The sequence below is a fragment of the Polychytrium aggregatum genome, assembly GCF_025602895.1.
Source record: "Polychytrium aggregatum strain JEL109 chromosome Unknown BJ171scaffold_37, whole genome shotgun sequence".
NCBI classification, from domain to species: Eukaryota; Fungi; Chytridiomycota; class Chytridiomycetes; order Polychytriales; genus Polychytrium; species Polychytrium aggregatum.
The window spans coordinates 1-27,271 of record NW_026516239.1 but is presented as its reverse complement, the minus strand read 5'-3'; the positions used below and the strand labels follow the sequence as shown (position 1 = coordinate 27,271).

General features: G+C 59.0%; 9 protein-coding genes across 9 annotated transcripts; 4 read left to right on the top strand and 5 right to left on the bottom strand.

The window, feature by feature from the left end:
• Positions 1–246: 246 nt before the first annotated feature.
• BJ171DRAFT_584815 (major facilitator superfamily domain-containing protein) lies at positions 247–1,940 on the top strand (the record flags this gene model as incomplete). The annotated part of the gene is made up of 4 exons (XM_053114329.1): positions 247–765; positions 913–1,158; positions 1,272–1,506; positions 1,651–1,940. 4 exons carry the CDS (start codon positions 247–249, stop codon positions 1,938–1,940), a joined length of 1,290 nt encoding a protein of 429 aa, XP_052963758.1.
• Positions 1,941–2,022: 82 nt separating this feature from the next.
• BJ171DRAFT_516964 (uncharacterized protein) lies at positions 2,023–3,711 on the bottom strand. The gene is made up of 4 exons (XM_053112082.1): positions 3,477–3,711; positions 2,953–3,390; positions 2,768–2,810; positions 2,023–2,477 (listed from the first exon to the last, which is right to left on the bottom strand). Exons 1-4 carry the CDS (start codon positions 3,527–3,529, stop codon positions 2,139–2,141), a joined length of 873 nt encoding a protein of 290 aa, XP_052963757.1. The 5' UTR covers positions 3,530–3,711; the 3' UTR covers positions 2,023–2,138.
• Positions 3,712–7,364: 3,653 nt separating this feature from the next.
• BJ171DRAFT_516924 (major facilitator superfamily domain-containing protein) lies at positions 7,365–9,935 on the bottom strand. Its single transcript, XM_053112081.1, has 4 exons — positions 9,263–9,935; positions 8,830–9,084; positions 8,363–8,597; positions 7,365–8,136 (listed from the first exon to the last, which is right to left on the bottom strand). The coding sequence occupies exons 1-4, from the start codon at positions 9,785–9,787 to the stop codon at positions 7,850–7,852; spliced, it is 1,302 nt and encodes a 433-aa protein (XP_052963756.1). The 5' UTR covers positions 9,788–9,935; the 3' UTR covers positions 7,365–7,849.
• Positions 9,936–10,489: 554 nt separating this feature from the next.
• BJ171DRAFT_516923 (Sucrase/ferredoxin-like-domain-containing protein) lies at positions 10,490–12,835 on the top strand. Its single transcript, XM_053112080.1, has 5 exons — positions 10,490–11,489; positions 11,582–11,797; positions 12,034–12,185; positions 12,335–12,419; positions 12,612–12,835. Exons 1-5 carry the CDS (start codon positions 10,885–10,887, stop codon positions 12,682–12,684), a joined length of 1,131 nt encoding a protein of 376 aa, XP_052963755.1. The 5' UTR covers positions 10,490–10,884; the 3' UTR covers positions 12,685–12,835.
• Positions 12,836–13,183: 348 nt separating this feature from the next.
• Positions 13,184–14,197, bottom strand: BJ171DRAFT_198349 (uncharacterized protein). The gene has a single exon (XM_053106242.1). The coding sequence runs from the start codon at positions 13,893–13,895 to the stop codon at positions 13,218–13,220; it is 678 nt and encodes a 225-aa protein (XP_052963754.1). The 5' UTR covers positions 13,896–14,197; the 3' UTR covers positions 13,184–13,217.
• Positions 14,198–14,499: 302 nt separating this feature from the next.
• On the bottom strand, positions 14,500–15,597 carry BJ171DRAFT_584810 (uncharacterized protein; the record flags this gene model as incomplete). Its single annotated transcript, XM_053114328.1, has 1 exon — positions 14,500–15,597. The coding sequence occupies one exon, from the start codon at positions 15,595–15,597 to the stop codon at positions 14,500–14,502; it is 1,098 nt and encodes a 365-aa protein (XP_052963753.1).
• Positions 15,598–17,948: 2,351 nt separating this feature from the next.
• Positions 17,949–19,643, top strand: BJ171DRAFT_427233 (uncharacterized protein; the record flags this gene model as incomplete). Its single annotated transcript, XM_053107798.1, has 4 exons — positions 17,949–18,124; positions 18,386–18,446; positions 18,563–19,013; positions 19,186–19,643. The coding sequence occupies 4 exons, from the start codon at positions 17,949–17,951 to the stop codon at positions 19,641–19,643; spliced, it is 1,146 nt and encodes a 381-aa protein (XP_052963752.1).
• Positions 19,644–21,680: 2,037 nt separating this feature from the next.
• Positions 21,681–23,489, bottom strand: BJ171DRAFT_477216 (uncharacterized protein; the record flags this gene model as incomplete). Its single annotated transcript, XM_053108867.1, has 1 exon — positions 21,681–23,489. The coding sequence occupies one exon, from the start codon at positions 23,487–23,489 to the stop codon at positions 21,681–21,683; it is 1,809 nt and encodes a 602-aa protein (XP_052963751.1).
• A 2,743-nt stretch (positions 23,490–26,232) lies between these two features.
• BJ171DRAFT_198320 (uncharacterized protein) lies at positions 26,233–27,271 on the top strand (the record flags this gene model as incomplete). The annotated part of the gene is made up of 1 exon (XM_053106241.1): positions 26,233–27,271. A coding segment is annotated over exon 1 (827 nt), but the record flags the coding sequence as incomplete, so codon positions are not given.

The window sequence follows — 27,271 nt, the reverse complement described above, 5'->3', positions numbered from 1 at the left end:
TCGGTTCCCACATTCGAGCGTTTGTTCTATCCCATTGAGACGGTTGTCCCAATCATGGCCATCATTCAACACCGAGGCTATTCATTCGATTGGCTCTCTGCCCAGAGAGCAACCTGTGCGGCCCTTCCTGCCCCAGGTTTAAAACTCTTTGCCTGCCTGCACCAGGACCCAGATATTTCTGTTCAACAGCAGAACGTCTGCAACACCATCCGCCCTCCCACTCACTTGGGCTGCACTCTGCCAGGAATGTCCTCTTCCGAAGCACCGCCGCCGCCGCCGTCCAACCCGCTCATCCGCTGGAGCCAAGTGTTTCTCCTGTTCGTGCTGAACATCTCGTGCTCCCTCATTTGGCTCATCTACACACCCGTGGCCGATGCATCCACCTCCTACTTCAGTACATCCCTGACGACCATCAATTGGATCAACAATGTCTACATCCTGAGCTTCCTCCCCGGGTCGATCTGCTCTGCCATCTTGCTGGACTCGTACGGAATCCGCAAGACCGTCCTCTTTGGCAGCTTCTTCCAGTTTGTCGGGGCCGGGCTGTGCTATGGCGGCTCTTTCATCTCCAATCCCACGGGCAAGATCGTCCTGGCGTTCATTGGAGAGGCCTTTGCAGGATTCTCACAGCCTTCGTTTCTGGACGCCTGTCCCAAGCTCTCGACAATCTGGTTCGCACCCGAGGAGCGGGCCATCCCAACAGCCTGCTCTACGATCGGTAATCCAATCGGCGGTGCTGTGGCCTTCCTCCTCGTCCCGGCCATCGTACAGACCAGTGCAGACTTGCCGACCTTGGTTCGTACCGCTTGCTTCTCCAACCAGCGACATCCCAGCGGCATGGCTGGTGGTGCATTTGCTGCACACTCGGGCTGCCGGTCCGCAGTAACAAACTGTTTGTTGTATTTCGTACAGCTTCTTGGATATACCTGCGGAACCTTTGCACTGTTTGCCATCAGCGCCGTTGCCTGTATTGAGCCGAAGCAGCTCGCCTCTGTCCAGGCCAAAGACGCCGAGGTTTCCTTCAAGACGGCCTTCATGAAGTGTGTCAAGCTGAGGCTTTTCTGGCAGCTCGCCGCCACCATGGCCATCGGAACGGCAGTCTTCAGCAACATCACGTCCTATCTTAACCAGATCATGTCGCCGTATGGGTACAGTGCGGTGAGTTCCCCCAATGACCACTTGGACCGCTCGAACAGCCAGTTGCGACACCACCCCGCCTGCATGTTAATGTGGAGCTGCACTCATCCCGTTTTTGCTTCTGCACTTTGCAGGACGACACCGGCACCATGGGAGCTGTGCTCGTCTTCAGCGGTGTCATCGCTACATTCATGTTCGGCTATCTGGCTGATCGCAGCCGGCGACATGCCCTGATCCTCAAGCTCAACTCCAGCTTCATGGTGGTCTCCTATCTGTTCTTTGCTCTGATATTCAACCGGCCAAACATCCTCCCGGTACTTGTGGTGTCGTGCTTCTTCATTGGAGTGTTCACTGTCGGCAGTCTCCCAGGTAAGCGAATGCAGCGTCGTCCCAGACGCTAGATCGGCCATGACCAGAACTCGCCGTTCATCTGTCCCGCACGCTCAACAGCTCTCACATTTCTCTCATCCCTTTGTCATCTCCACTCTCGCCCAATCTGCACGATGATGCCAGTGTTCCTTGACATGATCGTGGCCGTCACCCGCAAGGACGGCGTTGGCGAGGGTGTCTCTATGGCATTGCTGTGGGGCACTGCTCAGCTGCTTGTCGTCATCTTCAGCGTCATCTGGGACCGCACCCGCACGGTTGATCAAGAGTATCCCGCTGTCCCATGGATCGTGTTCGGCTCCTGTCTTGTTGGAGCCATTCCGACGCTGCTCTATCCGCTCCGGTCTGATATGCGGGAGCTCGAGGTGCTTGAGAAGCTGGCACAGCAAGATGTCAAAAGGCCAGAGGGTCTCTAGACATAGAATCGTTGGTCTATCGGCTCTCACCTCCTCTCCCCATCGTCGGGCGGAACGGGCGGGTCTCGGATGCTGTGGCTGATCCACAGATGCACGCAATATATAATAAACCTGCTGATCGATACAAGCCTACGGCAACATCATCCAGTCTCGGGTGCCTTCTAGTTCGCACCTCCTGGCCATGCTGCTGGTGCATCTTTATGCACTACCATCGCTTGAGCCCACATCAAAATAATCCACATGGCTTCCGCTCACGAATCCGTCCGGCTTGGAGAGGAGATGCAGCAGCGTCAGAGCAGATTCCGTTGGGTCGACCAGAGTGCCCTTGGTCTTCATATCCACAAAGAGGTCCCTGAGCTCGACTGCGGGCATGTCCTTGCGGATCTCGGCCTGCATGTCAGTGTCGAGGGGGCCGGGAGCATAGTTCAGAACTCGGACCCGGGGTCTTGGGAGTGCCTCTGTGGCATTTGGCCTCTGCGCCGACTCGATCAGGCCTTCTTCCAGTGCGATTGTCTTGTGGATCATGTCCCTGGCAGCCTGGATGCAGCAGCGTCCAGGGTCCATCGAAGCATCGGGAGGCATGCCGTTTGTGCATCGGCGCCAGGGCAGCCGAAAGAGAGAGGTGGAATAACAGCGTGTGAAATGCAATGGCAGGATGGGGATGCAGCAGAGTGTCGGGATGCAGCAGAGTGTCGGGATGCAGCAGAGTGTCGGGATGCAGCAGAGTGTCGGGATGCAGTCAACGCACTGATTCTCATCCACAAGGGTGCACATATCCTCGACGCACGGCTATCGGACATGACCGAAGCAGATCTAGCTCGGCTTACCTTCCCGGCAGCGTACAGGCCCCAGCAATCAAACTCCTGGATCCTGAGTTGGGGTGAGGCAGTTGGGGCAAGGCAGTTAGGTCACATTGGGGCTTGTCGCAGAGGATACATCGGCGACGGATTTGCTCGGGTATCATGTTCGAGTATCATGTTCGGCAATCGGAGGGCATTGCACCGATGCTTACGCTGCCAGAGACGACACGTTCACAATATCGACGCTGGGGCAATCCTTGAAGACCTTGAGGAGCTTCGCGGTCAAGGCCAAAGGTGCAGCAACATTGACGTGAATGGCCGACTGGATGTCGGTCCACTGCAGATTGCGGGTGCGGGCGAGCTTGCCCAAGCTACCGGCGTTGTTGAAGAGAAAGAAGTGGCTATAGTCTGTTGGGGCCGCAGGGATGTTGTGGACGATCGACTCGGTCACTCGATCGGCCTGGGGATCGGCAAAGTCGGCCACGAGAGTGTCGACATTGAAGCCAGCACGATCACTCAGCTCGTCCCGAATGGCCGAGAGGCCCTGCAGGTTCCGCCCAGTGAGCAGGAGATCGAAAGTGATATTGGGATACTGCTGCTTGAGAGACTGGAGCGGCGATTGCGTTGCATGGACGAGACCACGGGCAATCCTGAGGGGACGAGCGCAAGAGCACATTCAGAGCGAGCAGGGCCAAGCGGCTCGATCAGAATCGATGCTGAGGAAGCAGCAGCTTACTCTCGTCCGAATCCTCGAGTAGCACCGGTGACGAGGACAAAGGCTCGATGCATTGTGGGTGATGGTCGAGATCCGACTGTGGATGAGCGAGGAGCAGATACAGACGAGCAGAAACCACGATCGATCAAGAGCGCCAGACCCGGCCAGAGCGGAATGGGTCTGTGGTTTGCCGACAGCACAGGTACACTTTATTCAGAAAAAAACGGGACAATATAGCCGTTTCCATGAACATGTAGTATGTGCTGTGCTTGCGTCAAGCAAAGCCACAAGAAATAAAACAGATCACTTTGGCAGCCTCCGAGTGAAGACCGCCGGTCGCTCTCCGATCTCCACAATCGACCTGCATACTGTGATCATGTTGCGCGCCGTATTGACGTCGCGATTCCACACTGTCCGGCAGCTGGGATTCTTGCAGCTCCTGACAAAGTGGGAATTCGCAACACTGGGCGCATCGAGTCCTTCCAACCGAACTGGCTCCAGGCACTTGGAGCACACTTGCGAGGTGTTGAACTCGTTCGTCGAGGCCACCTTGACGCTTCCATGATGGTGATTGGGACGGCGGCGGTGGTGCTCGAACTGCTCAAAGTACTGAGCAAATCGCTGCCTCCGAGGGCTGGATGCATAGCCCTTGCCCTGTCGCCATGACGCATTGCCAAAGGCGATCACCACATCGGTCCGTATCGGGGCGTGCTTCAGGACGGCCTTGCACATCCTGTCGACGGCCACTTGGCGTCTCTTGTGGCCCGTGAAGCGATGGTGACGGGCCTTCTTGCCAAGGTGGAAGTCGAGCTGCACTCGCAGCTCCGGTCGCAGGACATGGGTGAGATGGACCTTGAAGGCCTCCGAGGACGACACCTTGGGCGAGGGAGTGGTCGACATCCAGGTCTCGATGCTGAGTCGCTTCTTCATGGTATTGTGCCACCTGTGGCCACACATGTGCTGGTAGTGGCCATTGGAGAACGAGACCATCTCGTCTTGGTGGCCCGGTGCTTGGATGACCGCCGTGAAGATGGAGCCGACTCCAGGATCGATGCCAATCCAAGTGGTGCGATCGGGGTCTGGGTCGCCGATGTGGGCCTGGATGCGCTGCTCGGCAGTCGGAGGAGGCTCGATGGTCTCGGTGTGATCGGTTCGAGGCAGAAACTTGACGAGGCCGATGGTGCATCCAATGCCATCGGTGCTGATCTCGTAGTTGAACAGCTTGTGATTGATATCCCGCTCTTGGAAGAGGGAACTACGCAGCTTGAAGCAACTGCGCCAGAGACGATCCTGGTTGTTGATGCCGTCCTCGCCTTCTTCCTTGAGCTTGTCCCGGGTGAGTCCAAGGCGCTTCTTTGGACCCAGGAGCTCCCAGAGAGTGACGGTGTCGATCTTGACATACTTGGCCCTTGCAGTGCATAGAGGAACCATCGTGCACACGGCCGGAGGAGTGTCGACGGCGAGCTGCTTGAGTGCCCAGTTGATCCTGGCGGCCAGCTTGTTGATCTTGGACTTGGTGGTGCCGAGCTCAGACTTGGCCGTGGTGAACCTCTTGTCGTCGGAGGGAATGCCTCTGGCAGTGAGCTCGTCCAGCTTGGCCTGGCGCTGCAGCTCGGTGACTCGGAGGGCGGGCATGTCACAGTCGATCCACTTGTGGACATTGTCGACCATCTTGTCCCGGGCGAGGATTCCCACATGGTGTGAGAGGAGATGGAGGGCCCGGAAGCGGTCCTGGTCGTTGCTGTACCGAAACTCGTCCAGGATGTGGCCAAAGTCGGGATAGAGGAACTCGAGATCGGCCTTGGGTGGAGTCTGCCCTGGTTTCTCGAAGAGCTCGAGACAGGCCTCGATGGCTTCGTGCTTGTGCTTGTTGGCTGGGAAGACGGCAGCGCAGAAGCGGCGAAGGAGTCGCCAGTAGGCCAGGTCGAGGTGGGTGGTGCAGTTGGTGGCATAGGCATTGACAGCCAGTGTGAGAAGCTGACTGTGAGCACCATCAGGCAGACGAGGGGCCGGAGGCAGGTCTGCGTGCCGAGTGGTCTGGTAGTCGCGAAAGGAAGCGACCAGATGCTCGTTGTACTGCTCGATGTCCCTGGCCGTCGAGAGGGCATCGGCCTGGACGATCCTGAAGCATTGGCGGATGAAAGCAGGGGTGGACTTGGAGATGACGGGGACGGGAAGATCCTGCTCGATGCACCGGAGGATATGTAGGTTGAGCAGCCTGGATGCCTCGAACTGGATCTGGGTCATGGCCTCGACGGTGGCCTGGATCTTGTCGCGGAGAGCGGGATTGAGACAACAGCCATCCATCGTCTGCTTGAAGCAGCTGAACTGAGGGACGGATGACCTTCCATCCACGAGTGGGACGACAGAACTCTTGAGGGGCCGGTATTTGGGACATTTGCTGGTGTTGCAGCGTTCGTGATCGGTGCCATCGCACTGGCGACATCGCTTGCCGGTACTCGAGGAAGTAGATGGACCAGGCTCGGTGGGATCGACATCCATTGGATCTGCAGAAGCAGTGGTGGTGAGCGACGGAGCAACAGACGACCAAGCATGCGTGGGATCAGAATACGAACCAGAGACAGGCTCCGACTGTGACTTGGCTTTCTTGGGCCTGGGTGGCCGAGGCTGGCCATCACCGGTACCCTTGCGCTTCGGAGGCATGAGGGCGGAGGATGCTGGATGCCTGCCAGTGGTACTGGTCAGAGCAGAGACTTTTTTTTATCGTGCAATAGCGCGATGATCAGATCAAGGCGCGATGAGGGAAGAAAGCAGCAGGACGAAGGTGTGGCATTTATACCCGAGAGCAGGAGCCCGTCTTTGCGGGCTGGTTGGGAAGTGACCCTGTTCAAAAATCGCCGAGAGGTTCAAGCCAGGGATGTGAACGTGAGAACGGCGGCTTGATTGGAGGGAACTCAACCCCAGAAGCGCATCGCTCGCTCAATCAGCCGTGGGAAGACATCTGGAAGCACCCTCCGCACGGCGGACTCGAACAGTGCGACCATCCCGACTCTGAACCCCTCGGACGCATTCAGCGCTGCCGTCTTCCTGTACTGATGCTTCACAATCCCAAAGAAGTTCTCGATGGGATTGAAGTCGGGCGAGGCAGGTGGGGTGAAGATCACTGACCATCCTCGGCGCTCGATGCAGTCCAGGACAGCCCTTGTCTTGTGCATGCTGACATTGTCCATCACAATCACAGAGTCGTCTGGGAAGCTCGCTCGCTCAAAGAACTCGACCATCGAGTGTGTCTTGAATGATGTGGGGATGTACATGCGATGCAGCACACCAGAGTGGTTGATAGCAAATGCAGCCGAGACAGACTTGTGTTTCATGTGATTGCGCTGGCGAAGCGGAGCACCCTTCGGTGAGTATCCGTAGAGAGGGAAAGTGGATCTCCTGAACCCTGTCTCGTCGACAAAAACGAATCGTCGTGGGTCGATGGAGCGGGCCTGGTCCCTGAACTGTGCCACTCGCTCATCCAATCGCTTGGACTTGTAGAGGTGTGTTGCCCTCTTGTGTGAGAGACCTGCTCGGTGGATGGCAGTGTGGCAGAGTGAGAGTGAAACTTTCCTCTGGAGGATGGACTCGAGCTTGCATCGCAACACAGGACCAGTCTGGAACGGGTCCTGTTCAATCAGGGTGCGAATGACTGGACATGCCTGCTCGAAGAAAGTGGATCTGCGAGCTGGGACCCGGGATGGGTCATCCAGCTTGCATCCTCGGTGCCATCGATGGATGGTGCTCTTGGATACACTGAATATGGAGGCGACCTTACGCAGGCTATGGATGAGGGCGTAGCATCGCAATGCGGCGGTGCGAAAGTCGGATGTGTGGCGAATGGTCATGGCCAGCGCGCGATAACATTGGGTAACAAAATATTCGATGAATGGTCAAAAACCCGGGTGTCCCGTTTTTTATTGGATTGCCTGTAATGGGCCCAGTGACGAAGCGGTTAGCGAGCCATTGCTTCCCACATCATACGCAATAGCTGGCTGCCTGCGGAAGGGCTGCAGATATCGCAGCCGGCATCGGATGGGATCATGGCCACAGAGCCTGCAGTGCCCACAGACTCATCATCTCCATGGTCCACTCAGATGGCGCCGCCATTCCTGCTCTCTGGGACCTCCAGTCTTGCCAAAAGGAAGTGATGTATCCATCGAAAGACTTTTTTTTTCAACGCAGTACAAGGATGACGATAATGAATATGGAACACAGAAAGGGAGCAGGACACCCGAGGCCATTGGGCTGCTTGATATCGCAAAGGACTCGGGTTTGCTTTTGCTCTGGAGGGCGAGAGTGGGTGAAGGAGATCGGAGGGGTGATCGGTCTCGAGTCAACAGCAGCAAGGCTGCGAAGGTGTGCTTGCCTCCTCGAGGACGGAGTGGGCTGGCTCAGTGTTTGGCGCCCTCGTGGTCGCCGGACAGCTCCTTCAGACGAGCATCAAGATGGATCATGTCTTGGCTCAGGGGATAGAACTGAAGCGGGATCAGGCAGGCAGCCCAGGTTCCAAGGACGATCCAGGGCACGGCAGGATAGGATTGATCTGGGTTGCGCGTGCGATCCCAGATGACGTTCATGATCACGATCAAAACCTGGGAGGAGCCCCACAACAGCGACATGGAGACACCTTCGCCGATGCCGTGTTGGCGGGTGACGGCAACGATGATGTCGAGGAAGACTGGATGAATAAAGAAGAGCAGAACGGGAACAAGGTTAGCGGAATCACAGGCGTCTAGATGGCTTCGACACAGGGCCCAAGGTGCTATGACCTGAGCCGAGTCAGAAACACAACGAGATGGACAGAGACCAGATCTGCGACGGTCACTGCCAATTAATGGGACCACACAGGACCCACGGCTGCACAGTGTACTGTCAATGGGCATGGGCTTCAGAGCCAAGCCTACCTGGTAAGCTGCCCACCGAGAAGATACCGATGATGGCACAGGCAACGACGGCCAGAACAAAGTTGCCGGGCTTGTTGAAAATGATCGAAAAGAACACGTAGCCCACAAAGACCATCAGGACGTTGACCTTGAGGATCACGGCATGTCGGCGGGTGCGATCGGCGAGGTAGCCAAAAACAAAGGTGGCTATGACGCCGCTGAAGACCAGGACAGCGCCCATCGTGCCGGTGTCGTCCTGGATGCAGACGCAGGATGCAACGGTTAGACAGCGCTCCAGCAGGTACGAGGCTGTGTGGACAGAGAGCGAGCGAGATGCTCGGAGCTGTGCGCAAGTTGCCAGACGCCAAGGATTGCACCTCGACAGGGTAAGGTGGCTGGCGACTTGCGACAGTCTCGGCAGAAGCACGCCGATCGTACATGCGCCGATCGTACATGCGCCGATCGCCAGCTCAGAGAAAAAGACCCACCGAAGTGTATCCGTAAGGGCTCATGATCTGGTTGAGGTACGAGGTAAAGTCGCTGAAGAGAGAGATACCGCCGGCAGCGGTGACGCTGAGCAGCCAAAAGAGCTTGGTGCCCAGACACTTGCTGTACGACTTTCTGAGCGATGTCTCGATGCGGACTTCTTCCTTCAGAGCCGACTCTGCTTGAGGGGGAGGCTCTCGGGCGACGACCAAGGTGATGATCATCAGGCCGGCGAGAAGGCAGGTGTAGTAGAGGAGCTGGTTGGGAAGATCACGGCGACACGGTTTTAGTGGGTGATATTTTGCCGGACTGGAAAAACGGTGCCCCTGGCTGGATAAAAGCACGCAGCAAGCGATCCCTTCTCAAGCTTCCAGACAATGTGGCTCCGTGGTCCGAGCAAGCACTGGCCAATGCGAACACGGTCGCGATACCTACCAGCGTCTGGATATCGCCCTGTGACTGAACCACGGCCGGGACGATGAGGAAGGCCACGGCACTGCCGACTGGACTGCCAATGGTGGAGCAGGCGGTGGGGACTGCCCGCTGGTCAACAGGGAACCAGTCGTAGGCTTGCTTCGGACAGGCATCGAGGAAGAAGGGCTGGGCGAACCCGGTGATGGCCTGGCCCACGACGGTGAGACCGATGCGAGCGGTCGAGTTCTGGACGAAGGCGGCTCCGAAGCAGAAGGCCACGCCGACGCACTGCAGGATGCTGCCGAGCTGAATGGCGCGGCGGACACCCGAGCGGTCCAGGACCAGGGCCGAAACCACGGAGCCGGGGAGGAACATGAGCACGTAGACGTTGTTGAGCCAGTTGACGACGGAGAGCGAGCCGTTGAAGTAGGCGGCGGAGGCATCGGCGACGGGAGCATAGGCCAGCCAGATGAGGTTGCAGGAGACGTTGAGCAGGAACAGGATGAGGACCTGGCTCCACTTGACGACGCCAAGGGGGACCTTCATGATGCGACAGCCGACGGGAGCAGCAGAAGGAGAGCAGGGAAGGAGACGAAGAGCAGGCGGATGGGATGCCGGGGCGCTGGAGGGAGGCAACCAAGGCGGGTGATATAAGCAGCGGAGGGCGAGAGCCAGCGGCGAAGGCGATCCAGCGCCACGAACGAGAAACCACGAAAGAGAAGCCACCGAACCCAACGCGAATTTGCGTCCCAAGGCGTTTGGGACACCGCAGCCGAAGAAGGGGTCGTGGTTACACGGCGTCGCGCACAGGGTCACAGGGATGTGGCATCGACGCGTGACACAAACACCGATGATTTGCTTGTGCCGGCGCGTTGCTTGCGGCTGGTGGGTCGCCGCTGTCTGTGTGTGCACACGTGCTCGGCTTGCACTGCGCTCGTCCCGCGCCCACCTGGTGGGGGTCTGTGCGACAGCAACCGTGGCTCCGAAGGCGCGCGCTGATTGGTTGCGCCAGGACCGCCAGTCAGCCACCGGTTGGCCACCGGTTGGCTGCTCCCACCAACCAGGGCGGTGCAGACGTTCCAGCATCATGCAGCTGCATGAGATCTGGCCCGACGCCATGGCAGCAAAGGCGCTCGCCAGTGGATCCAAGCAGACTTGCAGACGGCGCCTGGGCAAAGGATGTCTGGGCCAGGAGCAGGCGTCGGACGGCAGCAAAGACTCAGCCTGGACAAGCAGCCGCTGGCCAATGCCGCAGACTTGCATCGGCGATATTGCCTCTCGACCATCTTGCCCAGGACAACCTCCAAGCACTCCTCGCTCGGATGCCATGCTGGCTGGTATCATCTGGTACCGCCGGATGCCCTGGGTCAGCGCACCCGCCTCCCAGCCCACGGCGCAGCGCTGTGCGATCTCGGCCATGCGATCTCGGCCATGCGATCTCTGCCTCCCCGCAGGCAGCCCGCCGATTCGTCCCGCGTCCCGGCCCATATCCCGGATTCGCTCCGCGGAAAATGCAGAAATAGTGCAAGCTGGGACTCTGGCATCTCCACCAGCACCAGCACCAGCATCTCCACCAGCACCAGCACCCGCTCCCCGCTCCCTCGGTCGACTCGTCCGTCCCACCGGCATCCGTTCGCTGTCTGATGCGTTCGCTCCTCCGATCCGTCGTCGCTGGCCCCCGCTGGCCCTCTTCGCTGGGTGCGCTCTGGAGCCAGCGTGCTCGCCTCAGCACCCACAGCCAGCCCGAAGGCTTTGTCGGATCGGCCTCGTCCAACAGCAAGCATCTGATCTTGTCATCGGGGATCGATCGCTGGCCCTCCAAGGTCGAGGACACCAACGCCTACATCGGATCGCTCTCGTCGCAGCTCAACCTCCTCAAGATCAAGTTCAGCTGCTCCGATGCTCGGCCTGCCGCCTCGCCCACCTCGACAGCGCCGCCTGCCGAGCCCGCCTATGCACTGACGCTCTATCCGGACCAGATCTATTTTCCCTCGGTCGCCCAGTCGCAGATCCCGCTGCTCCTGCAGCGGCTGGAGTCTGGCAACCCTGTCCAGGGTCTCGACGAAGTCAGCCAGCGTGGCAAATCGATCGATCTCTATGTCTGCACCCACGGCGAGCGAGACTGTCGCTGTGGCGACCTTGGCCGTCCACTCTTCACCAAGCTCAAGCAGGCTACAGCGACCCGCGCGGATATCCGGGTCTTCCAGATCTCGCACATCGGCGGCCACAAGTATGCCGGCAATGTCATGTAAGTCGAGTGGGCGATGCTGACTGGAAGCGCTTTGCAGGGACGAGGCGTATCGACTCACTCCCATCGTCGCCATCCCCCAAAACGGCCAGAGCCTTCCCATCCGGTGACTGGTACGGTAATCTCACCAGCGAAAAGGCCGACGAGCTGCTAGCATCGCTCGATTCTGGCCGCGAGCTCTGGAGTCACTGGAGAGGCCGCTTGGGGCTTTCGAAAGAACAACAGATTGAACTGCTCCGTCAAAGCTCGGACTCCTCAAGTGCCCCCAGCTCATCGCAGGAAGCCCAAGACGCTGGCTCGACAGATAGGTGGGGTGCAGTACAGATTGCCCATGCACAAGTGACAAACCCGGCCCCAAGTCCCCGGCACGGAGACGCAGCTGCGGATGACTCTCCCCGCCGGCCTCTGACTGATGGATCAGTCGGATACGCTCCATCGATCTTGGAATCCGAGATCGTATGGCCGAGAGGAGGTAGCTGGCCGGCGTTGGCGATTGAGAACTCGGGATACGCGGATTCTGACATGCACGTATTGTCCGTGGCAGCATCCAAGTGACTTTTGCTACCGGAGGCAAAGACAAGGTGTTCAGCGTGCCTCTGGGCATGTCCCTCATGGAATTTGCAAAGTCCAAGGAGATCCCGTCGATCGAAGGTGCCTGTGGTGGCAACCTCGAATGCGCTACCTGTCATGTCATTGGTAGGCACTCTTGACCGACCGATGCAGCCACGACGGTGCAAGCTGAAGGGCTCGCCTCCGATCACATCCAGGGGGTGCTCCACGCGATCGATTTGGACACCTCGAGGGCTAATGAGATGGTGTGTCTTTTGGGTGTGTGTGTGAAACAGTCGATCCGTCGTTTGTCAGCAAGATCCCACCGCCGTCCGACAGCGAAGAAGATATGCTCGAATACGCCGTGGGAAGGGCCGAGAAGTGAGTCGCCGTCGCAGAGAATGCCGAAGCAGGATGGCGTTGGATTTGAGGATTTACATGAGCGTGATGGGTGTGTTTCCCACAATCGGCAGCCATTTCCAGGGCGTCGATGGCCTAGATCTGTTTCAGCATACATCACTCGTCAGCTTTACTCACCCACGCATCTGTGTTTGATGATCGTCCTTTCGACAGCTCGCGTCTTTCGTGCCAGATCAAGGCGAACAAGGACATTGACGGGATCGTCTTCCATGTCCCATCTATGTAAACAGCATCGACCACGAATGGGCTGTTGCCCTTGCGATGTTCACATATTGCAATCGGTGAAGAGTGTTCTGTCTCCAACGACATTGTCCACACTCCTCGATCTGGAATATACAGGCATGTCCATCCAGTGGGTTCCAGTGCCACGGCCATCACAATCTACGGTTTCCATCATCCAGCAGACAAGATGGTGGCTGCGAGCACTGCCTTCTCTTTATCTCGACACTGTCCAGCGACCACCCGCAGACACGGTCGCATCGTTTGGGATGAAGAGGGAATGGAGCGTCGTTTCTGGGAAGAACTGTATTCTTGGGACGAGTGCGCTCGAGTATACAAGGAGCAATGATCGTTTTTTGTTGGTGGTGGTGGGTTTGGGCATGGCGGTGGCGGTTGGGCATGTGGTGGTGGTTGGGAATGAGAGAACGAGAATCACACGAAGAAGAAAACATGTGGATCAATCAAAGTGGTGAGCACCCTGTGGATCAAGGAAAAGTAGTGGCTCCAAACGCCGAGGGCGGCGGCAGGGGGGGGGGCTCATCATCGTCGGCGACGGTGGCGACACACGAAGACCTCGTCAGTCAGGGCGCAGTAGCTGAGGATCTGGGCGGACCGAATGGCCAAGGCGAGTGGATCCACGGCGTGTGGACCCATCCATCCAAACAGATGCCACATGATACTGGGAGGATCGAATGGCACGAAGGACCGTGAGGTCATGCCAGCGCCTGGCGGGACAGCCAGCTTGATCATGAGGCCGACTTGGGCATGTGGGCTGGGGCTTTGACATGTGAATGCTGGTGACCCAGCACCACACCGGAGGGCTAACGGGACGGGAAGGCCGGGGGAGAGAGACAGGGCAGTCAGCCGATTCATGGAGCAATAGAACTTGGCGAATAAATAGATACATGTGAAAAATACGAGGATATCAACAGCGCCCAAGGGAAAGAGTAAGGGCAAAGGGGAATTGGAAAACCATATTGTCTGTTGACAGAGCAAGCAAAGAACTAAGCTAAGGCGCACAGAACTACAAAATGGGCTGGAGAGCAGAGGAGGGGAAGGAGGCGAAAGGGGTGCGGTCCTTCCCTGCAAGACGACGCCGCTGATTTCGGAATGAGTCGAGACGATCATGACGAACGGCAAGAGCGCGCAAGAAGAAATGTATGTGAGAGTGAGTGAGCGAGTGAAAGAGAGAGAGAAGAAATAGGAAACCAGATCCATGAAAGTGACAAAATTTGGATTGGCACTCCGATAAGTTCAAAAGTCGCATCGAGTATAGGAGGACATTGCATAATGGCACAAAAGCAAGCAAGACCAGAAACGAAGGGTCCCACGAAAGACGCATGGGTATTGCTGGAGATGACAGGACCGCTGCCAGGATCACGCGAGTCAGAAGCAGAAGCGAAAGAGCCAGCGGTGTGGTGGGCGCGAGAGTCAAGTGAATAGTCAAGTGAATAGTCAAGTGAATAGTCAAGTGAATAGTCAAGTGAATAGTCAAGTGAATAGTCAAGTGAATAGTCAATGGCGATGGGGAGAAGCAATGACGATAGGGAGAAGTGAATGCGGTCCACAGCGACAGCCGCCGTGGCTTGCCTCGGCAGACAAATCAGAGAGAAGCAGAGGAGCCTTGAGCAGTTTGAGAGACCTGGGGGGCATTTCCTGATGGTGGATACTTCCTGATGGATACTTGTTGATAGACATTCCCTGAGGGATGGACGCCGGGGTGGACATGCAGCAGTGAGTCTTGAACGAGCTTGATGTTGGGGGGCGTTTCGAGGTGATCGGCAGTTCCGTGGCGTGCTCGTTCGAGGCGACGCAGGTGCCCTCACGAGCAGATCGTCGAGACCAGCAGGAAGCCCACGATGCCGACCACGACCCAGTTGAAGTAGACCACCGCCGAGAGCGAGCCTCTCCAAAACAGCACAAAGTGATGAATGGCTGTAGAGGCGCAGTACAGGAACATGTATAGGAAAAAGACCCGGTAGAGTTCCCAGATGCGGTAGTCAGTGAGGTACTGCAGGAGGGACCGCACGGTCTGAAGGGACATGCCGATGATCTGGATCCAGCTGGAGGCGCCGTTTTGGACGAGCAGGGTATAGACTTCGTCGCGGTGGTGGATGTGGGCCAGACGCAGGGCCCGGCCCAGGCCAAAGTTGAGGTCGATGCCATCCTTGATGAGGAACTGGACAATGTCGGCGCGGCCTTGCTCGCAGGCCAGGAAGAGGAGACTGTACTTTGGCAGATTCAGTGACAGGCCGCTCTGGCGGCAGTGCGAGAGAAGATAGCGGATAATGTGCAGGTGGCCCATCTTGTAGGACTCGAAAAAGGCATCGCGATACTCAAAGTCCTCGCCCTTGCTTTCGATGTGGAAGCAGAAGAGACCCAGGAGCGGTGCCGGCGGCGGGCTGTCGACGGCTTTTGGAGTCACTGCCTGGTCAAAGGCCAGGAGGACCTGCAGGGTCTCGAGGTGGCCGAGGGAGGCCGTCTCGGTGATGTAGGGATCGAGCGACGTGGGCGGGTTGTGGATCCAGTTGCGGATCAGAAACTCGACGGTCTTGAAGCGGTTCATGCGGGCGGCCCAGGCCAGGGCTGAGCCAAAGTTGGAGTCGAAGGGGCCAGCAAAGGCCTCCCGGTACTGGGCCGAGTCGGACCACAGCAGGAGCCGCAGGATGGGCATATGGCCGATGCGCGAGGCATAGACGAACGGCAGCAGCCCCTTGGTGTTCCAGCGGCCGTGGCGGATCAGGAAGATGAGGCGGCGATCAAAGTATGCCCGGTAGAGCGGGTCGGAGAAAAAGTGCCTGCAGGATGAACACAGAGCCACCAGCGACGGGATGTCGGACATGCACCCAATGAGGTGGAGTTGGATATCGTAAGGTAGCGAGCCGAGCTGCAGCGGAGCCAGGGTCGCTTGGCTGGCCATGATGGGCAAGCCATCTGGGGACAGAATTGAGCCGCTCATTGGAGTAGCCGAGGACGGGTGAGGATTGCGGGATTGCGGGATTGCGGGATTGCGGGATTGCGGGATTGCGGAATTGGACAAAGCGACGACGCCAGGAAGCGAGGCTGAGATGGTGATAGCCGAGGGATGCGATGCCGTGCGCGAAGTTGGCAGGATTGCAGTGGGATTGCAGCGGGATTGCAGTGGGATTGCAATTGGATTGCAATGGGCGTGTGCAAGGCTCGAGAGATACAATGGTGAGGTTCCTTGCTTCGCGAGGGACGGTGTCGACGAGGCGTGATGTCAGATTATGGTCTGGGGCAGCAAAGCCTCGCCAAAGGCGTCCCAGAGAGCCGAAGACCGTCGAGCGATTCGGACAGCGGGCGGGAACTGCGAGTGATGCAGGGGGGGCACGCGATGCACAAGCGATCGGAGCCGCACAGCAGTCAACGCAGGCCGTTGGAGGATGGTGAGGGCGATGGAGGATGGTGAGGGCGATGGAGGTGGCTCCGAGACTGTTGGGAAGCCGTTCGGAAGCCGTTCGGAAGCAGAGGCAGATTGTTCCGACGCACGGCGGTTGGAGCGATGGCGAGGCGATGGCGAAAGCGACGACGACGGCGACGGTGGCAGAAACAAAGGTCTGCACGACGGAGAAAACGGCGGAAAATTCGAGGAAAGGGCGCGGACGTTGGGCGCGAGGGACGGGACGGGGATCTTGCCGGAGAGAAGGTGCCGGGAGAGAGGTGTCTTGGAGCGAGGGATGAAACTGGAGAGTCGACAGACTTGAAGAGCGATGAACGGATCTGAAGAGACGATGTCGACTTGGGAGAATGCAGATGGAGACTGCTGCCCACCGCAAGAGTCGAGAGCGCGGGAGCGCTGAGAAATATCCATGTCGTGCGTGGGGCGAACAAAGCGGCTGCGGAAGTGCTCCTGAGGAGGGACAGGCAGCCGCGCAGAACCCACGACATTGTCTCTGGGCAAGGTCTCGGGGCAAGGTCTCGGGGCAGACCCAAGGCTGCTGCAGCGCCCGCAGGATCAGCCACGACCGAGAGCGCCGATCGCAAAACAGTGGCAGCCGAACGATCATCAATCCCGCCGCAGGCAGCGCTGATCGACTTGCCAAGGTCAGCGGGTTCGGCAGCCAGCATGGGTCATGACAACGACAGCGATAACGATACCGCCGCGTAGATCGTGAAGGCGTTGGGTGGCTAATTCGTGTCGTTGAAAGGATAATTCGTGTCGTTGAAAGGATAATTCGTGTCGTTGAAAGGATGGTCTCTCGGCAGCCCATGCCGGCTCTTGACAGCCTGTGTCAATGCCTCGGCACTTGATTGTTTCGGCCTCGGCATCGCTTTTCTCGCCGACGGATCCCTTCGCAGCAGCGCCAACAATCATCCAACAATACGCCAGTCCAGAGTGTGGATCGGCACCGTCCCTCTCTCCTGCTCAGATCCACGGCGCTGCTCTGCTGCAACTCTGTTGCGCTGGCTCGGCATCCGTTGGCCTCGCTTCAGCCTTTCTTCGCTTCAGCTTCAGCCTTTGCGCTGTCGCAAACGCGATTTCAAATGCAGATGGCACCGATTCGGCCACGTTGACAACCCGCTGGGCCTCGCATCGTCTGGCTTGCCTTGCCAGATGGCGTATTTCCTCCGTGCTGGATGCCCTTCGCCGGAGAGAATCCTGCCTCCCCGCATCTCAGTGACGGCTGTCGGTGCATTTGTCATCGGCTCGAGTGAGTGCGACTCCTGCCGAACGGCACACCCACAACAATGCGGCATATCAAATACCTCGCGCCCTGGACAATACGATATATCAAACGCCTCGCTTGTATTTGTCACGAGCGCTGCGCAATCGACTTGAATATCGGCTTGAATATCGGCATGCTCGGGTGAAGCCACACTTTGGTGGGCGACTCCCAGAACTCAGATGTGCACACGGTTGCAGATCGCTGTGAGCATGGCCAAGGGCAGCATTGCACTCACCGAGAAACTGGAATCAAACACATGGGTCTCTGCGATTTCTCGCCGATGCTCTATCACCCCGTCAATCTGCCAGTGTGTCGCCCAGCGGATCGCTCGTGCATCAGCCCCATTCCCAGGAAACATCCGCCCCGCCCATCCACCCATGCCGCTGCTGCAGCCGAGACCGCCCTTTCTACCAGCCTCGTTGACGCCATTCCGGCCATTCCGGGCCTCACCGTCTCCGTCCGCGATTAGAAATCTGGGGGGTATAAAGCCTCGCAGATCAAGGCTGCCTCTCTCCCTTTCCTCACTCGACAGCGCCGGCATCCACCCCGCAACAAACCCGATTCCCAGCTCATCATCTCCGTCATGACCGTTCTCGGCCCGATTCCCAAGGAGATCCATCTCGTCAAGGTCGGCTCGGCCGTGGAGCCCACGGATGTGCCGCTCTTCCAGCCGCTGACCATCCGCAGCGTCACCTTCAACAACCGTATCTTTGTCTCGCCAATGTGCCAGTACTCGGCTGTTGACGGCCACTGGAACAAGTAAGCACGGAGATGCGGCTAAGCTGACGGCTGTGGTGACGGAGGGCTTTGGATGCATGTCGATCGGGTCGATCGTTGATCAATACGTGTCGGATTCGTTCTCGCATGTGATGTGCCTCGATTCACGAGACGATCGTGCTTGCCACCCGTTTGATCTGCTCCGATCTGGTCTGGATGTGATGGGATCTGACCCAGGCGATCTGTTCTGATTCCAAACGATGTGCCAAACGATACGCTAAACGATGTGCCAAACGGTCACAGTTGGCACCTGGTCCATGTCGGCCAGCTCGCCACCCGCGGCGCTGGTCTCATCATTTTGGAGGTATGGAAGCATATCATCTGGTGCTCGCCCCCATCGACAGCATCCTCGCCCCCATCAACCGCATCATCGCCCCCGCCGTCGCCTAAACTTGCCCTCCCGTTGATCGTCGCAACCAGGCCACCGGCGTCGTCCCTGAGGGCCGAATCAGCCCAAACTGTACGGGGCTCTGGAAAGACGAACACCAGCACGAGCTCGCCGAGATCGCCGAGTATGTCCATTCGCAGGGATCGCTCCTCGGCGTCCAGCTCGCCCACGCTGGCCGCAAGGCTTCCTGCTACTCGCCCTTCTCGCCTTACTCGCGCAGAGGCTGGAACACCGTCGCAGCCAAGGAGCACGGCGGTTGGCCCGATGCCATCATCGGCCCCAGCAGCATCCAGCACTGGGACGAGGCTGGCACCCCCAAGGAGGCCACCAAGGAAGACATTGCCCGCGTCGTCAAGGCCTTTGGCGATGCTGCCCGTCGAGCCCATCTTGCCGGCATCGATGTTATTGAGATCCACGGCGCGCACGGATACCTGATCAACAACTTTTTGTCGCCCCTGTCGAACCAGCGCACCGACGAATACGGTATGTGTTTGATCCTGGTTCTGTCTGTGCAATCGGCTGGGACTGTGATCCATGAAGACCACAGACCAGGAGCATTCGGCATGGTGGGCGAAAACGGCAACGACACGACAGCGGCACGGCATGAAACGATGCTCCACTGACTCGGCGCTCCCTTCGAACTCCTCTCATCCAGGCGGCTCCTTCGAAAACCGCATCCGTCTGCTGCTCGAGGTCGTCCGGGCCGTCCGCGCCAACTGGCCCGAGAACAAGCCTGTCTTCCTGCGCCTGTCGTGTGTCGACTGGGTCGAGGGCGGATGGACCGAGGACGAAACCGTCCGGCTCGCCCCGATCCTGTTTGATCTCGGCGTGGACCTGCTCGACACTTCCTCTGGCGGCAACCACCCGGCCCAGAAGCTGCCCTACCATGTCGATGCCTGGAACGCGCCCTTCTCGGAGAGGGTGCGCAAGGCCGTGCCGGGCCTCCTGACCGGACCCACCGGCAAAATCACCGGCGCCAACCAGTCCAACGATATCATTGCCTCGGGCCGGGCCGACGTTGTCTTTCTCGCCCGCGAGTTCCTCCGCAACCCCAACTTTGTGTTGAACGCGGCCAAGGAGCTCAACGTGAAGGTGCACTGGCCTCCGCAGTAAGTGGTGCTCCTGTCGGAGTAATCGAGCGGTGGGGAGTAATCGAGTATCGAGTGTGCTGGGGTCATGGGTCTGGTTCACTTGCTCTCCAGTTGTCTGATGCAACGGGACCAACAAGCCCGCAACTTGCGTACAACCGCACGATCCACTGATCTCGCTTCCTTCCTTCCTTCCTTCCTTCCTTCCTTCCTTCCTTCCTTCCTTCCTTCCTTCTTCCGTCCTTCCTTCCTTCCTTCCTTCCTTCCTTCCTTCCTTCCTTCCTTCCTTCCTTCCTTCCTTCCTTCCTTCCTGCCTTCCTTCCTTCCTTCCTTCCTTCCTTCCTTCCTTCCTTCCTTCCTTCCTTCCTTCCTTCCATTCCTTCCTTCCTTCCTTCCTTCCTTCCTTCCTTCCTTCCTTCCTTCCGTCCTTCCTTCCTTCCTTCCTTCCTTCCTTCCTTCCTTCCTTCCTTCCTCCTCCTTCCTTCCTTCCTTCCTTCCTTCCTTCCTTCCTTCCTTCCTCCTCCTTTCCAATTCACTAACAGGTACGAGCGCGCCAGTCTTTAAGCGTTTCCAGAATGAATGGGACACCCCCGTTTTTTGGGCCATGACAGTGTTTTTTCTGGAACCTGAATACACCCACCCACTCATCGCATTCATAGCTATTCAGTATGTCCAAGGAGACCGAAGTGGTGATTGCCTTTGGGAATGCATCCTGGAAACAGGGGAAGGGATATGCATCCAGTCCCGGGAGACTCAGGTTCGCCAAGTACTTTGAGCAGTTCACCCACCAGAGACGACCACCACACCCATCCGTCTCCAAGATCCATGTGTGCTCGGTGAACGAGTTCAACACATCACAGGTGTGCTCACATTGCCGGGAAGCCAAGCGACTCGAGAAGGTCGAGCATCTTGATATCGATACACCATGAAGCTGTGCAGAGGGTCGAGTGAATGCACCACACTCACACATTGAGACATCAATGCCTCACGGAACATGATCTCGGTATGCCAGTCGATCATCGCCACAGGAGATCGACCGAGTGTATTCAAGACTGTGCTCCCGAACCAACCAAAACCACTCGATTGCCAACCAGGACGAGAAAAAATCTCACGGCTTGCCCGCTGGGCCTACAGTCAGTCAGCGGGGTTCAGACTTCTGAAGCCAGGAAGGAACTGTCACGTTACTTTCTGGATAGACTGTAAGCGGGAAGAACCCCATCCTGCTCTTTGTTTTACTATTTGATTTGTTGCCGATTATTTGTACCGGAATAAAGTCTATCTATCCATCGCTCGTAAATGACCATCGACTCCCGCCCTGTGAGATCTGATCGATCCTGAGTTTGGCCGTTGTCGGATTACCTATCAATGCCTCTGTCTGGCTCAGTGACGACCTGATTGCATCTCGAGATACGCAACGCCGCGCAGCAAGCTCTGAAGACCAACACAAGGGAGACATGGGGAACAAGGGAGATGCAGATCGAGCGTCAATGAATTTTTTTTTCTTTATTGACTCTCTCCTTCCATGGGAAGGAAGAGTCGAGCAAGGAGAGGGGGGTAGGGAAGACACCGAATGGGAGTGCGCAATTCCTGCTTGGCTGTGAGGCATTTTTTTTCAATTTCAATTTTTACGATCCAAGAGCAGGAGGAGGCAGCGAGAGAGCGAGAGAGAGAGCGAGGAAGAGAGAGCGACAGTGCAGCTTTCCTTTCGGATGAGAAAACAAGTGCGTGCAATGCTTTCAAATATCACATAAGAATAAAATAATAATAATAATAGGGTCAGCAGCGGGGAGGAATGAATGATCCACAAAATAAAATAAGCCAGACAACAGAGGTGCGGATGAATGATTGGAAAGAGCAGTGCACTATCGAGAGTGATACCCAGGGATTCAGGCGGGAGAGGAGCGAGGGATAGGGACAGGGAGGACTCGGACCCGAGAGAGTCGGGGTGCGAGCCGAGCTCAGGGAGTCGGAGCTCACGAAAGGGAAGGTCGGAGAATGGATGTGCCGTGGTGCAGGCACCATCTATGCGCCGGTGTTTTCATCGTTGCCGGGAGACACACGGCTACCGATCCATATGCTGGGCAACCTCCTCGAGCTTCAAGCTGAGGACGCTGGGGTTGAGGGCGTTGGAGTGATCCGAAACCACGAGCACAGGCATGTTGGAGGGATGGTCCATCCCGGCCAGGCGGACGCTCGAGTTGCGCGAGTGTCCTCTGCCCTTGGGTCTCGCACGGACGGATGCGTCGCGCGAGGCGATCGAGTCGACGGGGAGGAAGGGAGTCGTGGCAGGATGATTCAGGGGCGGCAACTTGGTCGAGGCAGGCAAGCGGTTGGCCTGGTCCAAAGAGTGGCGGGGCAGCGGGCGCAACAGGCTGTCGCGCGAGCCAGAGGTGTCGATGGAGGCCATCGTGAGGTCCGATGGTGCGGGACTGATGCTGCGACCAATGGCCGAGACAGGCGGAGCAGACGGCGATCTGGGAAGAGACCAGCTCATTTTGGTGAAGGCCAGGGTGGGGATGCCGTTGTCGTTGTCGCTGCGGCCGGCGCTGCTGTGACCGTACGAGTAGTTGCCAGAGGACCGCGAGGGGCGCTCGGGCTCCTCCAGGCTGAAGCGCACCATGTTGGCCTTGTGTGGTCGTGGCTGGAGGGTCTTGTCGTTGTGGGAGGCGGCGACGACGACGGGAGAGGCGCTCGACGAGGCCGGGGGCTGAATCATGATGGATCGCACGGTCGGGGCGCTCCTTTGGTTGTCCAGCGACCGGATCGACTGCTTTGTCGCAGAGAGCTTGCCCATCTCGATGTCGGTGCTGGCTCGATAGGCCTTGGAGGGAGGTGTGAGGGAGGCAGCCGAAGGGGAAGACCGACTCGAGGGTCGACGAGAAGAGTCGTGGATTGAGGGGGATGGGGATGCTGAGCTCTGGACCCAGAAGGGCTCGGTGGACTGGAAGCGCTTGCCCATGATCAGGGCCACACCCAGGAAGATGCACGAAGCCACGACGCCGAGGGCAATCTTGATATAGACTGTCGAGGAGTCAGCCTCGCTCTCGGCCGAGGGAGCCGTGTTCTTTTGCGTGTGGGGCACCTGTGCCGGTGCGGAGGACGAGTCGTTGAGGGGTGAGGTGCTGGCGGGGGTCGGTGGTTTGGCTGTCGGAGCAAGAATGGCTTGGCTCTGGGCCGAGCGTTGAGAGAAGGTGGGGACGGGGGAAGAGGAGGTGGTGGTAGTGGGCACGGGGCCAGGTGAGCTGTTGTCTTGGATGTGCTCGAGGCCGAGGCCGACGGTTGTGGTGGGGGACACGGACGAGGGGGAGGTCGTCGGCGCAAGGTCGCGGACGAGGACGGTGGTGGTGGTGGTGGCGGTGGGAGCGGGGGCGGGAACGAGCGGGCCGTCCGAAGTGGTGATGGACGAGTGTCTCGTGATGAGTCTACGGAGGATCGGCACAGAGGTGGGTGGCAGAGCATCAGTCGGGGAGGCGAGCAAGGTGTAGGCGACAGAGAGGGAGGTTGGGGAAGGGAGATTAGCAGAGTCTGTAAGAAGCAGGGAGGGATTGGATGGCGACACGGCCGAAGACATGATCGAAGACATGGATGCGGACATGGTCGTGGACACCGAAGGGTCAGGGACAGGCGATGAGGTGAAGGCAGCAGAATTAGGCAAGAGCAGGGTCGAGGCTTCAGTTGGCAGGAACGGGGAGACAGTGCTGGATTGAGGGAGATCGGGAAGGGCAGCGCCGAGGGCGGCGGGAGCAGGCAGCAGAGAGAGCAGCAGAACCAGGCACGAGCGTAGCGACGGCGAAGGGGCGGGGTCGGCAGCAGGGCGGCCAAAGGACATGGCGGCAGAGCTGGGCGGCAGCGAGGCTATGTCGTCCAGCATGGCTCGGCTCGGCGGTTGAGGGGGCGGCAGCAGGAAGGACGACAGAGCTCAGGGGGAGACCGACAGAGGCGGGGGCGCGGCAGGCGTAAGCAACATATACGGGGGGGGGAGGCAAAGGACAGAGGGCGGGAGGAAGAAGGGGAGGGAGGATGGACCGATGGACTGGCGATGGATGATCGATCGGCGGATGGATCGGCGGATGATGGACTTGATGATGGACTTGGGTGACGGACTTGGATGATGCAGATCAAAGGCAAAAGTTGGAAGAAGCCCGAGGAGGCCAGAAAAGGGCTTGCAAGGGCGCCCGGGGCCCGCGCGGAATATATAGCGCTGGGGAGTTCTCGCCGGGAAGTTCTCGCTGGGGTGAGCTGTCCGTGAGCTGTCCGTGTGAGCTGTCCGTGTGAGCTGTCAGGGTATCACTGTGTCTGCACACACACACGCGCCTCTCTCCGTCCCCTCTCTCGCTGTCCGGCCCTCGCTCTCGCTCTCGCCGTCCATGGTCCTTGACGGGCACTGTGCTTTTCTTCTTGCGTGTTTGTGGTCCTTGTCCCTCCTCTGGGCGCGTCAAACATGGACGCCTGCCTTGCCGGCACGCTCCCGCCTGTGTTTCGTCTGCCCCAACGTTTGTCTTCCTGGACACAGCCTCACGCTTGGGAGGGGCAGTGGGGGCCCGTGTATGGCGTCACAGGAATCCGCCTTTCTCGTCTTGCCCATCGTGGCCTGTCGCCATGGGTCGCAAGTCCTGTGCGTTGCTTGGCCTCGCCACCACGGGCAAGGAACAGTAAGCGGCTTGGCAAGCAGCCCAAGGCGGCCGAGACAGCCGCCAGGACGACAGACTCGTCGGCATGAGCTGGCGGTGACTCCAGGCACAGGCCCGCAGCCATGTGCAGAACCGGCTCCGATGGCGGCAGCCCATCGGAGGATCAGGCCGGACCCGGCCGGTCTGCGCAGCCGGGCGGACAGAGGTACAGGCACAGAGCACACTATGCTATGCTGTGCTGTGCTGTGTGCTGTTTGTTGCTGTCGCGCAATGTCATCCACTGTGCTGTGCGAGTCGCCAAGTCGCCAAGCAACCATGTCCCTTTGCTTTGATCCCGCCGTTGTGCAGTGTGTCGACGGCTCGTCTGCGACTGCGCATCTCAGAATGCATTATCGCTGCGCGCACCTGCGTGCCACACAACCACTCGCAGGGGCACACAGACGCGTCGGCCGGAATATCCCTTTTTTCCCTTGCGCTGGCGCCAACAAGGCCTCCGCCGCTGTGCCGCCGGGCTTGCCGCCGCGGCCAATCGCCAGCGGTGTCCCCACCGGCCAGCTGCGGACCCAGCCGGCCACTCAGAGCTCTCGGCTTGCCTCTTGTGCGTGGGTGGTCGTCCTGTGGCCGCGTCACTCCGTCGCATGAGCGCGTTTCCCCCGCGCGCGTCGGCCATGGCTCTCCGCCAGCCCGTGCGCCACCGTTGCGCATGGCCACAAGCTCCGCCTGTGCCCCCGCCTCTCGGACGCCGCAGCACAAGCACAGCACAGCCCATTTGCGCGCCCTTGCAGCAAGGCGTGGAGAGCGCCAGGTGCTTGTTGTGTTGCTCCCCGCAAGCGCAATTTCATCTGGAGCTTGGCTCGACTTGCCCACCGGTCCCTGCAAGCGCACTCGCTCCGATGGCGAAGCCTGCTCCAAAGACAGGCCCCGGCCCGACCCACTCCCGCATCCCAGAACAAACTCTCTTCAGCAGTCAGTACCGTTGGCGGCAGTCACGCCCACCGCCGCCGCCGACGCCGCACTGCGCGCACTGGCGCGGGCGGCGCGCTCTGTTCCGCCACAGTCTCTGTGGCCACCCAGAGCAGTGCCAGCCGTGTGGGGGCGTGGTGCGCTGCTGCGCCTTGTCGCCGCGCGCTTCGTTGCCCGCCGCCTCCCCGCATCCGGCACACACAGCTCTCTGTGCCCATTACGCGGCCTTGTCCCCACGCGTTGCACCCACGCGCAGCCCTGCCCTCTGTATCCAGCATCCTGTCACGCGCCAAGCACCGACCCCACGCCACTTTTTCCATCGGGTCCATCGGTCCATCCCCGTCTGTTCCTTCGATCTGCCCCGACCCTGGTCGTGTTCTTCGGCAAATGTCCCTCCAGATGTCCCCTCCGTCTCGATTCCTGCATGTTGCCCCCACCACCACCACCACCACCCACCACCACACCACCACCACCCAATGTCGCGCCGCTTTTCGCCACAGCATCTTCACCCTCGTCGTGCACCGTTATATTCGCCGGCTTCCGTGCCGCTGAACCAGCACGGTGATTTTGTGCTGCTCTTCCATTGGGTTTTGCCCTGGCTCGCCATGTGTGCTGCGTGTCTCTCCCGATCCGGTCCGGAGTGCTGCGTCCGGCATGCATGTGCTGCATGGCATCGTGTCACGGCGACGGCCTCGCCCGTGGATGTTCGGATGTGCTCCGATGCGATTCGGTGTGATTCGGTGTGGTCCAACGCAAGCGATGCGGTTGAATGTCTTGCCCGATGTTGCTGCTCGGTCAGCACATGCATGGTTCTGATCCTTTCACAGCAATGAAGCGCCTCAGCCTCTTCACGTCCCCAGATGCATCAGACCCCGTTGAATCCCGTCGTCTGCATCGCTCGCCATCTCGGCGGCGTGGGGTCCGCTTGCCCAGCCCAAGCCAACACCATCCAACACCATCCATCCAACACCATCCATCCAACACCATCCAACACCATCCAGCACCACTCGCCGCCCTTCGATTTGTTTGTCGGTGCTCTCGCCGCTGCCGCTGTCTGTCCTTGCCTCTCCCAGGAATGCCACTCTTGTTCTTGACGGCCGGTCGGTGCCCTGTCGCTTGTCTCTGCCTCACCAGGCGGTCATGCTGGCCGCTTTCGTGGCAAGGCGCATGTTGACGAACCATGTTGACGAGCCATGTTGACGAACCATGTTGATGAACCATGTTGATGAACCATGTTGACGAGCCATGCTGCTCGTCCTCCGTCCTCGATAACCGATTCCTCGCAGGAGATGCCCCTCCGAGAGCCCCGGTCGTCTGGAGGAAGGGGATGTGTCACCGATGCAGTGCCGGCCGAATCATGCATCCGTCTCGACGCATTGCCCTGCGATGAATATTCCCGATCCCAAATCCGATCCCACACCCGCATTGATTCTCCCACCACATCGATTCCGCTCCCACACCTCGCATCTACATTCCCGCTGGCCTCGACCATGGATTATCTCCTCGTCCTGCTCCTGTTGGTCGTGCTATGGATGCTCCAGCGTTGCCACACCCAGACCTGCCTCAACCATCGCTATCTGCGCCAGATTGACCAGCGGCTTGCCATTCTTTCTTCGCGCTGGAATAGTCCCACCGCCGCCGGCTCGCATCCTGCCCATGACCCAGAACCCTCGACCCCAGCAGCGTCGTCTCCTCTGGAGCATATCCGATCGCACGCCGTCGACTCGGACAATACCCTCTCGCTCTGCGCTGGAGCCGAGCGAGACATCCAGTTCCTGCGCTCGCACTTTGTCCATCTCGGCCGTCTACTCGACCTCTTTTCGCGCTGCGCCGTTCTGCTTTCCGAGTCCGCCACCATCCGCCTCGAGGTCCAGTTGTCTCGTTGCTGGGCTCCTCTCCGCTGCCACGACTCTGTCGGCCGCAGGTCGTCTGCAGGCCAGCCGGCATCCACGTCGCCTCTGCGCGAAAGCCCATGCAACTCGGACCTCTCGGAGGATCGGTGCTCGGCCGCGGCTGCTGCATCGCAGGCATCCCAAGCATCGCAGGCATCCCAAGCATC

Coding starts and splice junctions, on each gene's coding strand:
- BJ171DRAFT_516964 (XM_053112082.1), bottom strand. CDS start 3,529: ATGCATCGAGCCTTTGTCCTCGTCACCGGTGCTACTCGAGGATTCGGA. Junction 3,391..3,476: donor ACTCGAGGATTCGGACGAGA/GTAAGCTGCTGC, acceptor TCGTCCCCTCAG/GATTGCCCGTGGTCTCGTCC. Junction 2,478..2,767: donor GCCTGTACGCTGCCGGGAAG/GTAAGCCGAGCT, acceptor TGCTGCATCCAG/GCTGCCAGGGACATGATCCA.
- BJ171DRAFT_516924 (XM_053112081.1), bottom strand. CDS start 9,787: ATGAAGGTCCCCCTTGGCGTCGTCAAGTGGAGCCAGGTCCTCATCCTG. Junction 9,085..9,262: donor AGGGCGATATCCAGACGCTG/GTAGGTATCGCG, acceptor CTTCCCAACCAG/CTCCTCTACTACACCTGCCT. Junction 8,598..8,829: donor GCCCTTACGGATACACTTCG/GTGGGTCTTTTT, acceptor GTCTGCATCCAG/GACGACACCGGCACGATGGG.
- BJ171DRAFT_516923 (XM_053112080.1), top strand. CDS start 10,885: ATGCGTTCGCTCCTCCGATCCGTCGTCGCTGGCCCCCGCTGGCCCTCT. Junction 11,490..11,581: donor AAGTATGCCGGCAATGTCAT/GTAAGTCGAGTG, acceptor CAAAACGGCCAG/AGCCTTCCCATCCGGTGACT. Junction 12,420..12,611: donor GCCGTGGGAAGGGCCGAGAA/GTGAGTCGCCGT, acceptor TCCTTTCGACAG/CTCGCGTCTTTCGTGCCAGA.
- BJ171DRAFT_198349 (XM_053106242.1), bottom strand. CDS start 13,895: ATGGATCTGGTTTCCTATTTCTTCTCTCTCTCTTTCACTCGCTCACTC.